The sequence below is a fragment of the Lichenostomus cassidix genome, chromosome 3 (genome assembly GCF_008360975.1).
Source record: "Lichenostomus cassidix isolate B80296 chromosome 3, HeHo_3.0, whole genome shotgun sequence".
Taxonomy (NCBI): Eukaryota; Metazoa; Chordata; class Aves; order Passeriformes; family Meliphagidae; genus Lichenostomus; species Lichenostomus cassidix.
In genome coordinates this window covers 58414497-58429017 of record NC_139483.1, presented here as the reverse complement: position 1 = coordinate 58429017, position 14521 = coordinate 58414497, and the positions used below count along the sequence as shown (strand labels likewise).

General features: G+C 40.0%; 1 protein-coding gene across 1 annotated transcript in view; it reads right to left on the bottom strand.

Annotated features, from left to right (window-relative positions):
- Positions 1–14521, bottom strand: part of SAMD3 (sterile alpha motif domain containing 3) — a 35367-nt gene continuing 20846 nt past the window's right edge. Inside the window, exons 7-10 of the mRNA XM_085057401.1 lie at positions 2938–3141; positions 2372–2543; positions 746–828; positions 1–498 (exon numbers count right to left, since the gene is read on the bottom strand). Coding sequence (XP_084913527.1) covers positions 181–498; positions 746–828; positions 2372–2543; positions 2938–3141 — 777 coding nt within the window. The 3' untranslated portion in view covers positions 1–180. The remainder of the gene's footprint in view (positions 499–745; positions 829–2371; positions 2544–2937; positions 3142–14521) is intronic.

Genomic DNA, 14521 nt, shown 5'->3' with positions numbered 1-14521 from the left:
TAGAAAATTTTATTCTCTCTAGAGTGCTCTAAAGTCTACATTAATGAAACTGCTTGAGTTTAAAATTTTTTTAAGTAGCCAGTACAATAAAAAAAGAAGGGCATTACTAAACATAACTTTTAAATATACATACACATTCACTAAAAAGAATGGCACAAGTTGATTTATTTTTACAAAATATCAAATGCTCCTGAGCGGAGTGCTGGTTGCACCATCAGATACTGGATGCTTGGGTGCCTCCGGCCCTGTCTTTACTAGGGTGGGCAAGGATGTTGGAGTCCTCACTTCAAAGACCAGGGACTCCAGGAAGTTTAGTGTCCTGTGGATTCTCCTTGGGCAGGGAATACTGAACACATGAAATGCAGCCACCAGTGCAGCCAGAGCCATGGTGCAGTCATCAAGCTGGGCTAACTCCTCCCTTTCTATGTACAGGGCAAACTCGCATGAATTCACATCAAAGGGATTTTTCACTTTCAACAGCGGTGTCATTGCCTTTACCTAAATTTTAAAAAAGGATATTGCAAATGATGCCACAGCATTGCTATGGTGAACAGGTCAGAGAATTAAGTAAGCCTGATAACACTGCTTTGACGATAGGTAGTATTTCTGTGAGTATTTCTACTCAAAAGACAGGCTAATGTCATTTGTTCCCAGGAACTAGTCTGAGCCACCAAAAGGCCAGGTGATGTGCCTATCAGGTGATAGAAGAAAGAGAGACCAAGGCTGCTGGTGCTCTGTCTCCTACCTCCTTGTTCACTGCAGCAAACAGACTGGAATCATCTCCAAAGACCTCTGGCAGGACTAAACACGCAGCAGTCATTTTCATATCTGTCAAAGGCAAGAATTTACGATAAATTACAAATGAAAACTTCCTGTCACTGCACTGTCATCCTGGAAAAACAGATTGCAGCCTATGTAATAGTTAACAGCTCCGTAGTGGAGCTTTTGTTCAGTCCACTTTGAAAAGCAGTTTGTACCATAGTGAATATTTAGACACCTCAGCTGGTAATGGACCCAATCATTCACGAAACTCTGCTATTCAATACTATGATTCAATTTCTCTTACAATAAGTAAGTTGGCCTTTGGTTGCTTTTAGTCGAGTTTGTGAGCTAAGTAGTCTTCCTGCCCCCACTGTCCTTCCCCAAACTCCTCTCTCCCCAGTAAACTGGATGTCTGGGGAGTCCTATTGCCAGAGGACTCTGCTTTGAAGGCTGCAGTAAAAGCTGGTGCCACAGAACCTCCTGGCACCTGATATTCCTCTGGTTCCTCTGTTACTGACTGTAACATGTCTTTGTAGGTCAGGCTTCTGGTGTCATGTGTTTCACTGAACTTACCTTGCCATGCATTTATTATCTAGGTGCCAGGTCAAGTTGTTTTTGAGAGAAAAACAAAGAAGTAAAGGCTTTGGGACTTTACTAAGATATGGGTCAAAATCTCTGTGGATGCATTGTATAAGAAAAGAAGAAATTAGTTACTATATCCATAGATTTCATTGGCCAAGGCTATGAACAGAAAGTCCATAAAGGCTTTCTGGATTAGATTATTCGTTGAAATACTTTATTCTCTTGTGAGTACTTGTGTTTTTAATCTTAGTGAAGGAAACCTCCAGTATTTTAACCTACACTGCTTGTGTCTTTCAAAAATGACCTGGCAATAAATGGAGTGAAACTGCAATAGGAAACGCATGTATTCATATAGTGTACCCTTGGATTGACATCCTGGCATTATGCCTGTTTGATAGAAAGTGAGTCTAAGGAGCACTTCTCAGAGAGGTAAGTTTGGGCATAGGCAGCAGCAGCAGCAGAGGAAGATCAGCAATTCTGAGTGACTGCTTGAAGGGTTTTGTCCCTGCAGCACCACAGCCTGTGCCCTTTTCCCTTCAATGTGTCTCTGCAGAGATGAGGTGCCTGAAATGGTTAGTGGGAATTACTTCTTTAATTTTACTGGGATGAAGATTTTAACCATAGAAACTTGCATTCTAAAGGAAATTGTGTCTTTTTATCTGCCATTTCTAAAGCAGAAAATTGCTTTTCTGTGGGTATTTTTAGAGAATAATAAGCACTCTTCTATATATCTCAAAATACATACTTCTGCTCATTTAGCAATACTTATTTTAAGGTAATTACTAACCTTATCAAACCTGCAGTCTTTTATTCAGTAGGAAAAAAAGTTTCAATACTTGACTGACTTAATTTTCCTACTAATTTATTAGCTTGTATTCTCAATGCTTCCCCATCACTACATATTTTCAAAGAAACTAACATTTAAAAAATATTTTGCATTACAATTGAAACTAGTTTAGTTACATAAGTAAGAACAATTAGCTACAACACAACTCTGATATTCAGAGCATAGGAGATTTGTACTGACATTTCAGAAAGTCTTCGTCTGTGTGCTGCTTCAGATTTTCTTGCAGCATAATGTTAATTGGATTATTCCTCACCACATACAAGGACAATATGTTTTCTGAATAAATCTCCAAAATCTCGGCTGTTTTCTTATAAATGTCCATGTGTGTGAGAAGCTGGAACTCCCTAAAAAGCTAAAAGGAAAACAAATATTTGATATTGCAAATCTTAAAACCAAAACTGTAAACAATGCATGCACTTTGAAGACAGGATAAAGCTAGCTCAGTTAAATAAGATTATAAACTCGAGAGGGTGATTTCATTTCTTTGCAAAGCAGGGAAGAAATACATCAAGGAACACCAAAATACTTCAAATAATCCACTGAAGGTGTGTGTGGCACCTCTAACACAGAGCTGGTGAACCTTTCAAAATGGGATTAGCTGCAAAAATATGAGTTAGATTAAAGAGAACAATGCTGATGCATACCTTGCTGGAAGCATCCCATAAAATACATTAAAATACATGCCTACAGATGTATCACATCTATAACAAAGAATTCAATGTCATTATTAAAAATAGCTCTGTTACCTGATAAGGGCATCTTAAGAAAGGAAATAGTCTAAGAATGTCTTTTAAAGGTGCCTTATCACTGATCATCTTTCTCCGTATTTCTATTGTTTCATTCATTCTGTTATCCACTTCTTCCCAGTTCCTCTGAGTTTTCATATATTCTTGATTAAGCCACTTAATATGTAAATCCATTGTGCTGCCTTTAAGATGAGCAGGTTCTTCCTATCAAGAAATGAAGGGCAGAATTTTAACAGATCAGCCTTTTTATCTGATTATTTATCTTTTTTGGCTCATGTCATTTGATGTGACCTCTGTGATTTGAGTGTAGTCAAGCTCAGCAGAAAGTATAGTGTGGTTTCAGTTCCAGCTCTCTGAACCTACACTCATATTCTAATAGTTAGACTAAGGTCTGTTTTCATATAAAACTGTACCTATCAGCCAAGTCCCCCAAGCTCAAATTGCATGTTTGAGGCTATTCATGAAATTCCTGTTTCTGTGTCTGGTTTGTCTCATTGTGGTTTATTAGAAATAAGTAGGCAGTTCTAATGACAACTCAGCATTTAGCAATATTAACTCTGTATTACCAAGAGAAATAGTATTTTCCTCTAACCCACACAGGTCCTAAAAGCAGGAAAACTGACTTTCGCATTTATGCAGCTGGAGTTTTTTTGCCCCCGAGGAGACCAGCTGACCTAAGAAAACTCTTATTGAAAACCATTATTTGAGCAGTTTGACTGTTAGTGTTTTCAAAAGTATTTTTGTACTTGAGGATGGTTAACAACCTTCCTCGAAATTATCTTTACTGTCCCTGATGTAATTCCAAACCCAGTAATTACTAAGAGGAGGGGCTATCCAAAGCCCCGACGGGAGTAGCCTGAGTTTGTGTAGCTTCTCCATCAGAGGGAGCAGTGAATTTGCTCATTGAACCAAGCTGAGGGGACACAGAGATGCACAGTCAGTACAGTTACCATCCTCAGGCTGCGTTGCCACTGGCTTTTCCTGTCTATTGTCACTGATGCGGCTGTGACTACACTTATGGGTGGCCTGTGGGTCAATGCCAGAGGGAGTTGAGACACTTCATATTGCTCCCCAGAACATTTCTGACACAGAGCTGTGAAACACAACATCCCAAACCACTTCTCAGTGCTCTGCATGTGCAATTAAACTTTCCAGTTTAATTAACATCCTTCTTTAAAATCATGCATGTGATATTCCAAGAATGGTTGCACAACGTACATAGCAAAAATAACTGTCTCCCTCCTAGTATATATCCGTGGATTCCAACAGCCATTGGCATCACAGAAGAAAATAAGCTCTGAATGCAGGACAGATACCTAACATGACCCCTGCAGGTACTCCCTGGCCCTTGCTAGGGTTCTGCATCAGCACAGCCTGCACTCTTTCTAATAGAGGATTTCAGTCTTCACTCTGTTATAAAAGTGATGTTTGTTTGTGACCAGCTTGTGCAGGCATTCCTGGCGTCTTCCCCAGTGCACAGGAACAGAGGTGGGGGATCAGACAACTTAGTACCATACCATACCATTCCCCTCTTGCCTGGGAAGGGTACTAGGAATATCCTTCCTAGTATAAAGGATGAGTGTATGGTGGTACTTCCCCTGAGTTCTGTCAAGGCTTCACCACACTGGGGTTTGTCAACTCCCAAGGGTTATGTCTTTATATTTATTAGCCTTCAGTAGATTTTTTTTCTCCTTCAATTACTTCTCCCAGTCATTTTTCCAACTCTCATAAAAACATATCTTCCACAAAATCCTGCCTTAAATTTGGCACTTTAACTGTACACTGTCAGAGGAAATGGATTTATTTGTTTTTCTCTTGGTACTTCTGCCTTCTAATTATCATACTGGATTTGAAACCTATTCACCACCTCCTTGCCACTGTAGTTTTATAGACATGTCATATTTTGTCCTCAGCCATCTCTTTTCCAGCTGAGACCATCCTAAGCCATTTAATCATTCCACATATGAAAGCTGGTCCATACTTTCAATTATCTTTGTCTTTGCTTATTTTCTAATTTCACTGTAGCCTTTATGAAATAGGCACAGTATGACTTAAAGTGATTGTTGAGATGCTGGGACACCACAGGGGCATACAGCAGAATAATGCATTGCCTTTTGTTTCTTTCTTAAATAATTCTGTGTAATCAACATATTTTTTCTAGACTGCTGCTTAGGATTGTGCCAAATCTTCTTTGGCCTAGTATAAAGATAGCATTTGTGAATGGTACTAATAAGCTCAGAGCCCATCAATATAAGTATTGTTAGGGCTGGGTTTTCGTCTTGTGTCTTATTTTTCATCTGTCAGAACTGAATTTTATCTGCTGGGATTTTTTCCCCTGGAAATCAGTAGCATGGAGTCCTTCTGCAATTCTTCAGTCTTTGTCTTTAGTATCCTTGGTAGCATCACAAAATGTAATCTGCCAGCTATTCTACTTTTTCCACATAATTTAGAAATATACTGAACTGCTTAAACTATACATTCATAATCTTTTCCATTGTAAACCCCAACTATTTCTGCATAGCCTTGTTTGTTCTATCTTTTACCTGCTTATCCATTCAAGGACCTTCCTGTTTATCCCCTCAGATTATATCCTCTAAGAGCCTCTGAAAGGCATGCGCTAAAATCTCTTCTGAATTTAAAGTAAACTGTATCAGCTGGATTGCCTGTGTCCTCAGGGTTGGTGAATACTTCAAAGAACTAATGAATTTGTGAAGAATTATGTTTGTTTACCGAAACTTTGTTGATTCCTTACTAATGTGTTCATCTCTTGGGTCTGCATTACAGTTCTTGCCAACTGGGGCAGTGAAGACAGAAGGCTTCTTGGTCCATATGTTCTCTAGCTCTCTTCTGAAACTCTAGAAACTGGCATCAAATTATCTACTTCCAATTATCTAGTATCATGTTTCATGACAGGAATTGTGCATTGCAATTAGAAAATTACCTGTTTTATCCTTGGGCAGGACTGAAATTTTTGCACAAATACTTGATCCTGGAAATGCTCATTTTAGTGAATTATTCTGTTACCTCTTTACTGACTTGCCAGTCTGAGACAGATGCCCTGATGCTGCCCATGAAGAATGGTCCCAGTTCAGATCATCTGAACTCATCTACTGTGAATCCATGCAAAATCTGTCCAGTTTTTCTGGTATGGCTTTATACTCTGCCAGCCCTCCTGTATCTAGGGAGTACAGCTTGAGCACTCCTGCCCCTTAGCAGCATCAGGCTTCTTGCTTCTCACCTGGGTGAGAAAGCCTTTATAACCAGTGCAGAAAAGGCAGAAAACCACGAAAAGAATTCTGTGTACATCTCCATCAGATCACTCACAGTCATTAGAGTTTTGTTTTGTTGCTGATGTGTCATTTCTGCAAGCTTCCTGCATCAGCCTTTGATGGTTTCTGGTATGTAATTTATATTGGTTACTACTGTGAATAGCAGCCTAGTATTCACACACTCTCAACTGGGCCATCCAGCTGGTCCTTACCCTGCTAGCTTGCCCTAAGCAGGACAGGCTGTCCCTTGCTTCACCATAACCACTGCACAGAACCAAGGGATGACCCATTCTTGTCATTCTAAAGATGCCCACACTTTCTTACATATGCAAACTTGGACAGTTGTTGGGGCTTTTTAAGTTACATTTCTGGTTTTTACACTGTGCAAGAGGTAGCTTGATGTCTCTGACTCCAAACAGCTTTCAATACTGGTTTCTCCTGTGCGTCTGCTTTCAGGCCTTTTGCCCATAAAGCAGGAAATTCTTCAGGCAGCTGATGTGGAGCATGGTGGCTCATTCCCTGAGGGCCTGTCACCTTCAGTGTCTTATTTGCAGAGACAAGAAAGCAAAACAACCACAGACTCACTGGGTTGCTTAGAAACAAACACCAAGAAGTTGTGACCTTTAAGCCAGCTTGTCTCCATCCCCCTTGTCAAGGCAAACACTACTCAATTTGATGGATTTGCCATGTAGTCAGCTCTGTCCTAGAGAGCTAGTTTAGCTAATAACATTATTAATTAGCTAAAGGAGACCATTTGACATTTTTGTCAGTGGCAATGGCATGCTACCAATAGAAACATGGCAGTAGTATAAGCAAGAATTGCTGTCATACCTATCCATTAGGGGGAAAAGTAGCAATGGAAGGCCAAACTTTGTAGTGTAAATCATCTATTACCTGCAAGTAATACGAGCAGAAGTCAGTGTTAGAATTGGTTTTCTTGCAGTGTTCATCCTGCTTAGAGCAATCACTACCTGCAAGCTTTCCAACTTCTTAGTTCGTGAACACATTGGTTTTTAAGATAAGTGGAAAGGTGGGAAGTCTCTTTCTTTTAGGGGAGATAAGTTATCTCAAGTGTGATTTAAAATATTTTATAGTTACCTTTAACATTGCAGGAAGAATCTGGGTTTGGGAAGCTGGTTACTGAACATGCTTCTTTAGAGAGGACTCTAGATCCTCTGCACTTCAACCATCAAAGCAAGAAATCTAGTTACAGCACCGCAATACTTCCATAAAATTTGACCATAAGGTTAAAGCTCAGTTATTTCAATACCATTCAAAAGCAAGCATATCTAGACCAAAGCCAGGGTCTCTTGTGTTAATATCTGAAGAAGCCACAGCAGACTGTTCAGGATATATGCTGGACAGAACTAAAAAAAATACTCATTAAATGAGGAATCCTTCATTCCTGAGGTAACCTAACTCCTCTGGCCAGTTTTCAATTGCGTCACCTGTAACATCTATTTCAGTTGCGACAATAAGAATGTTGATTGGTGATATTTAACAATTTTTGTATACAGAATTTTGTCTTATTTAGCAATATACATACTTAGTTTAAAATGTAAAGGATTTCCTTTCTTTTTAAACAATAAAATTCTGATTTAAAAAAAATAATTCTGAAACAAATGAGAATTTATCTCAATGTCTTTAAATAAGAAGCTCCCTTTTCATCACTCATGAGACACGCAGCAGAACAGAGAAAAAGGCAAAAGGATGCAGAAAGGAAGTTAATGAAGTAAGCAGAGGACACCCAGTACTTGTCTGTCAGGGTAACCTAGCCCTAGCCTGCAGGAGGGTACTGCCGAGGCTCCTGCTCATTCTATTGGATTCACACTCAGAGGGTGACAGCAAAAGGGAGCCCATTCCTTAGTGCCCATGCCTGCAAACACTCTTGACTTCTTGGCAGCCACACAGGTTGTAAGGCTCTTTGTGCTGCAGATCCCTTTTGACAGTGACTCCCCATCTGACATTCACAGTTCTACTTGGAACCACATACAAGTAGATTGTGTTAAGATGATCACATTAAAACAAGAAAACATACAAACATGAAACTACTAGACTCCAAATCCCCAATTTCTCCGATCTCCCTGAAGCAAAGAGGATAGTCATTTGGTTGGAGGCAGATTTCTAAATAAAGGCCCAATTCCTAAATGTCCTTTTGATGGATCTTGATTCATCCCAAGACACAAGATTGTATTAACACGTTCTTCTAAGAAAGCCCCAGCTAGCAGGGCACTTTCATAAAACAGTGTCACACACAGCCAAGGCAGTGAAACTGCTACATCACTGTGCAAGGCGGAAGGGAGAAATTCTTATGCATGATGTGATCTCCAAGGTCTAAGCTTTCAGTCACTGTTGAAAGCCAGCATCATAAATCCTAAAGGACATGAATGTCAACACCAAAGTAACATGACTGCCTAATCACAGAGTGATGAAAGTGCCTCTGGTGTGGACAGCAGACACCTCATGCTCTTTACATGGGTTTACACCAATTCCTGAATGGTAAATGCAAACTAACTGTTGCTAAGGACAAAGATCAAAATCTCCTTTTTGAAACATGCCAACAGGACCTACTGGCTCCTCAGTTTGAGGGAGTGAATTCAAATAGGAGCAGTGGAGTTAAAGAGATAGATATGAGGACACTATTCCATGCTGTCAGTCTGCTCACTGCCAACCAGTGGTCCAGGTTCCTCACCTGGGATGCTCTGGGAATGTTTCTTTGAGGCAACACCTTTGGATGGAGACTAATCTGCTTGCTCAAAAGCAGTGTAAAAAGCATGTGATGGTAGTGAGAACCATCTCCTGGAACGACAGTGCTGTGCACTGTTCAGAGGTGTCAGAAGTGTCAGGTGTCAGCACTGAGTGGGAGGTCCTTTCACACCATACACTGGGACCAGAACGCTGACAGGTAGTAGTGTTGGTACAGCCATTGTCTTTCATTACTATTGCTCTTGTCAGCTCTGAGCAGCTACTAATAATATTTTTGGGAAAAAAAGTTTCAAATTTTCCTTGCTAGATGCCAATGCATATTCCAACTCACACCATTGCTAAGAGCATTGATGCTGCTAACACTTCTTGGTTGCTGAGTCTACCTGCATTAGTTCTCATCAACGCTCGAGGTACTTCCACAAGAAAGCCTGACAGTAGTTAGGACTGTTGTTAGGAATAATTGTTGCCATTAATTGGCTTTTTTAACTTCTTCAGGGTGAGAAACAGCTTTCACGGTTATTTAAGCGAGCATAATCTGAATCTTTTTTCTTGATTTTTGAATACTGAAAAGTAGGTCTTGCTATTTTGGAACACATACATACAGAAGGCATCATAAAAGCAACAGTGTATAGAACAGTTTTTAATACCACCCTTGTAAGGGACAGTCCTTTTTTCTTTGGTGACAATTAGGTTCATCAGAATGGCACTTACTATGATAAACATTGGGGGTATTTTATATCAGGAGGAGTGATCAAAATAGGCTACGACAATTATAAAGCGAAGATCTGCTCAAAAAAACCCCAAAACACTGGAGACTGATCTGGAACAAGTATGAATCTGAAAGGCAGGCTGTAAACTGGATGCTGCTCAAGACCCATTTTCTTGCTCTGGATGGAGGGAGAGAATTGAGAAGGTGTCACAACTGTGCCTCACCTCTCTCATCCAAACACTGAACACAAAGATAGGTGAAGCAGCACGGACAGGCTGCTTTCGAGTAAAATGAGCGTGTAACTATCAGCAGGATCCACACTGACTCATACTGAAATGAGATGTTTAATTAAAGCAGGCTTTGCTTAATTACACATAATTACCCTTTTGAGCCAGGCAGGCAACTTCAGACCTAGACTTACATCCCAGTGCTATCCAAAAACTTTCCAAGCCACATAAGTCAGCCTATTTCTGATCACAACAACTGCTTTCTGGTTTTGTAGGTTGCATAAGGAAAATGAGTGAAATCTGTTTTCCTCTACCAAGGGACAACCTGTACTTGACAATTTCACTCACATAACAATGGAGATACTGGATGACATAAATAAGAAGGTGAAGTGCAAGACGTATGCCAGGGATTTGTGTTTAAAGCTTTTGCTTTGACTTAAAAGCATTTTAAAATATTAACTAAGCAACACTACACGCTCAAAGTTTGATGTATGCACATCAAAGTTTTAGTGGAAAAATCACATTACAACAGTTCAGTACAGCCATTGAATGATCATTTATATAAGCATGCTCACATTTTCTCTGTGCAAACATTCAAATGCTTGATTTGGAGACCATTAATCTTAGAGGAAAAGTGCTATTACCCCTGTTTCATCTGTCTATGGCATTCTCAGTATAGAGGCACCCAACTCTGTACCTGCCGACAGTGCCATAAAATTGAGCCAAGAGAATTTCTGCATCTCATGCACAAGCTGTTCATCCTATGAGAATGTTACAGACATTTGGTTTTCTTTTTCCCTTGCTGTTGCTGTTCCCTTATGCTGTTGCCTCATTCCTCCCTTTTTCTCCAGCCATCACTTTCCAAATCCTATTCTTTCTAGACTCCTTGCAATCTTGTTTCAAGTTTCTGACTCCTGCAGTGTCATGGGATCATTGACAAGCATGATGTTGGTTATCATCTCAAAGAAAGGCATATCTCTAGGAAATGTCTAACTTGCCAAATTTACCTAATCTAAGGTAAAAGAGACTCTGTCTTACAGGGTAGACATCACTTAATCCTGATTCCTCCTTGCATCAGAAAAGGCAATTTCCAGATAAAACCAACAGGGTAAATGTCACCATTCTGGTACTGCATGGTACCACCAAAGCAAGCACATATGATGTGCCTGCTGGGTCAGGGGTCTTCTCTGCTTTACATCTAGTCCTCTTGGCACAGGATTTGCATATTCACCAATTTCAAATTCCTGCTTATCTTCCCTGTACAGGAATAATATCAATGATGTCCAACTTTGTGTGTTAAAGTTTCTGCAGAATCCTTCTGCTTCTCCCAGTCTACTTACCCATCAAAACATTTCTTGTCTCCATCCCATTGACACAGAAAAAAGATGGCCTGCTGGTGCCCCCTCTCTGAATTGTTTTCATTATGTTATTCCCAGCTCTGCTGGGTGTAGCAAATACTCCCAGTTACCCTCAAACATCTACCACTATCTTAGCTGACATCCTGTCAGAGTCTATTTTTCCTTTTCACACCTAACTCCAAATTTATTTGTGTGACAGCTTCAGAGGAACCCTGATGACCTCACAAACAGCCTGTCATAGGATGTAAAAAATCAAAGGCTTTAGAAGAGGGACTGTACTCTCTCTCCATTTTTATTTAAGAACTACTAGCAGTCCTCTAGCCTATTATATTCCCTTACAGTTCAGATAATTTAAGAGACCCTTGGGTAGGTAGTCCCTTTGATGAGATATTTTCTCATTTAGTGTCTGGGATGGATTGAAGGAACTTAATCCAGTTGCATAGATACAGCTATTTAGTGGCATTTGTGCTATCATAAGGGTATCCCAAAAACCTCTGAAGTAGCAGAATATGATACAGGACCTATGGGAAACACATGCCTTTCTGGATTGGCAGTGGAGCCATGCAGGATATCTGTGGGCTTTTTAATTTCTGTATCCAACTTACTGAATTGATTGTGAATTCTTTCCATGAACAGCACTGCTCAAGACTGACAAGATTTCCAAGCTTAAAGTTCTGAAAGGAACAATTTTCTCTTTGGTCACTAGCCCAGGAAGACTAAGATAATATTTGAGCCACAAACTCTCAAGATATGCAAGATAATGATCACCTCTGACCACATTTCCCTCTCCATCATCTTTTGCCTTCTGACAATCCTTTGGCCAAGGAACAGGAAGGTCCTGTCTTTCTATTTCTTCTGGCTCCCCCAAGTCTAGGGCCCTTCCTATTACAACTGGCAGGAGGTGGTTTCTCTCAGAGCCTGAAGGACCATTAACCAAACAATTCCTTAGGGCAGAGGAAGGGGGTTTTGATGCTAAAAAAAGAATAAGGAGATCAGTCAGAACAAGCCACTGGATGGCTGGTTTAGCAGTAATCCCACCCTGGCTACAGAGGGGAGACTGGCTTGATTTTCTTATATATTTTCACAGTGTGATCACCCCTCTGGTGGAAAGTATCTTCCATTTGCAGCAGATGAAGGTCATTATCACTACAAAGCCCTCTCCGCTGGATTATTGGAGCTCCAGGATATTTGTCTGACTGTGGAAAATGGCTGAGGAGGATTCTCACACCATAACCATAAAATTTGTTGCTTTTGGAGGATTTCCTGATAAAATTCTGAATAATCCTCAGGCACAAAGGCTCAAATTAATGTCTGTCAGGCACAGTCCAAGCTTCTTTCCCTGGTGGTGCAACCTGGTTGATATTTGTAGGGAGCATCATTTAAATAAAAATCTCCTTTGGTGACAGACATCTCCAGCATGGGTTTATGTGCTTAGTTACCATCATCCTACTGCCCTGCACTTGCTCAAGACCTTTCATGTGATGCTAGTAACTCAAAAACAGAGTAGCTACTCTTCAATCTTGTTTGAATATAATGTTCTGTAATGAGGAACACATCAGCAGATGTTTTAAAGGAGCTGGAGGAGAAAGACAGATGTTGCACCTGGAAGCAATGCCCTGCATGGGAGGCCAAGTATGCTTGAGCAGCTTTTGAAGGAAGAATGCCTGCTGGAATGTAATGGGGCTTGGGCAGACCAAGGGGCAGACATCATCTGGCTCAAAACATCACAGGAAGCTTGTACTGGCAAGCAGCTGGATTTTCACATGAAGAAGCAAAAAGATTGGTTAAAGGCTTTTATTAGCAATAACTTTATTACTCTTTTCATATAAAAATTAATGCCAGATATTACAATGAGACATGTCCTATCAGTAAATAACATTTTTATCAATTTCATGCCATTAACAATCCCAGACTATACTGACACAAAGCACCCATGACAGAGTTACAGCTTATGACTGCTCAGAAACTGAAGCTCAATATCGAAGTCAGCAGTGTGACTGGTAAGTAGGTCATGTGTTGGGAACAGATGTGCTCTCTCATCTGCATAGCTCTGCCAGTCAGCTTTGACCTGTAATGCCCTAAATGTCCTATTCTGCCTATCTAAAGGAGTGTGGTGGCCCAAAGGGACTAGGAATCCTTCACTGACTATTCTCCAAAGGTCTCCTTAACCTGGAATTCATTTCCCCCGATTTTATCCTAATTAATTCTGATGTGTTGGCTTCTTGTTCACACAAGGTTGAATCATTCTTCCAGTCTTGGAAAAGGGATGAAGACAAGGGGATCTGGCTAATGGTAATTTGAATATCATTTGGGTTTGCCTGTGGTATTGGCTTCTAGATCAAATACTTATTTTTTGAGACTAAGACACTTTGTTAAACAGTTTATATTTTTCATAGAGTAATTAGTGCCAAGGATTGGCAGGAAAGTGCCTTTATGTGTGTTCCTAAATATACAGAATGAAAAACCCCACACTACTTTGGTTAAAAATAATATTAAACATTTATTCAGTTTTGCACATATGTAGTGACATAATTTACAATCTGAAAGTCAGACATCTCTGCTTTCAATGTAGAAACATTTAAAACTAAGGAAGTTATGATTCCCTTAAGCTTATGGAACTCATTCTGAGGCCTTAATAGTGCCCACAAGTGTTGATTCTTGCATTTATACCTGTATTTTATATATATATATGTTCAGGATACAGGGAAAATGAGAGAAAGAAAGGAAAAGTTGTTTAGGGATATGCAGCATCCTCTCACCACCTTTAAGTTTAACCCTTAATTTGCTTGCAACACTTAGGCTAGCAAAAAAAGGCCTGGGCCTTTAGAAGAGATGTAACATCCTTCTTCAACTTCTAAAGCAAACAAGGGTGACCAGTGATGGCCTCTGTTAAAGACAGTGGTGATTTCTGGTCTACAGATACACAGTGCACTGCAGTTACACCCTTTCTATAGAGAAATGAAGTTTAGCATGCAGTCCCTACAGGGTCACTCCAAAGCCCTTCTCAATGAGCTCATAAGACAGAAAAGACCCACATGTGCCCTTTCCAAGCTTTAGCAGGTAAAGGATGTCTAACTCTTAATGCTCACACAAAACCAGAAACCTATAATGTCTTATTTACTCTGTGTGACTGTTTATTGCTTAACACCCAAGTTACAGGTTTTTACTTCACACATTCTGCAAACCCTTCAGCTAAAGCAGGCAAGAAGAGAAGTGTTTATTCCTGAACACATTAACCCAAAGGGAATAAGCAGAAATTACTGAAACTTCTAAAAACCAAATCAAATATGTATTTGCATTTTGTATAGGAAACTA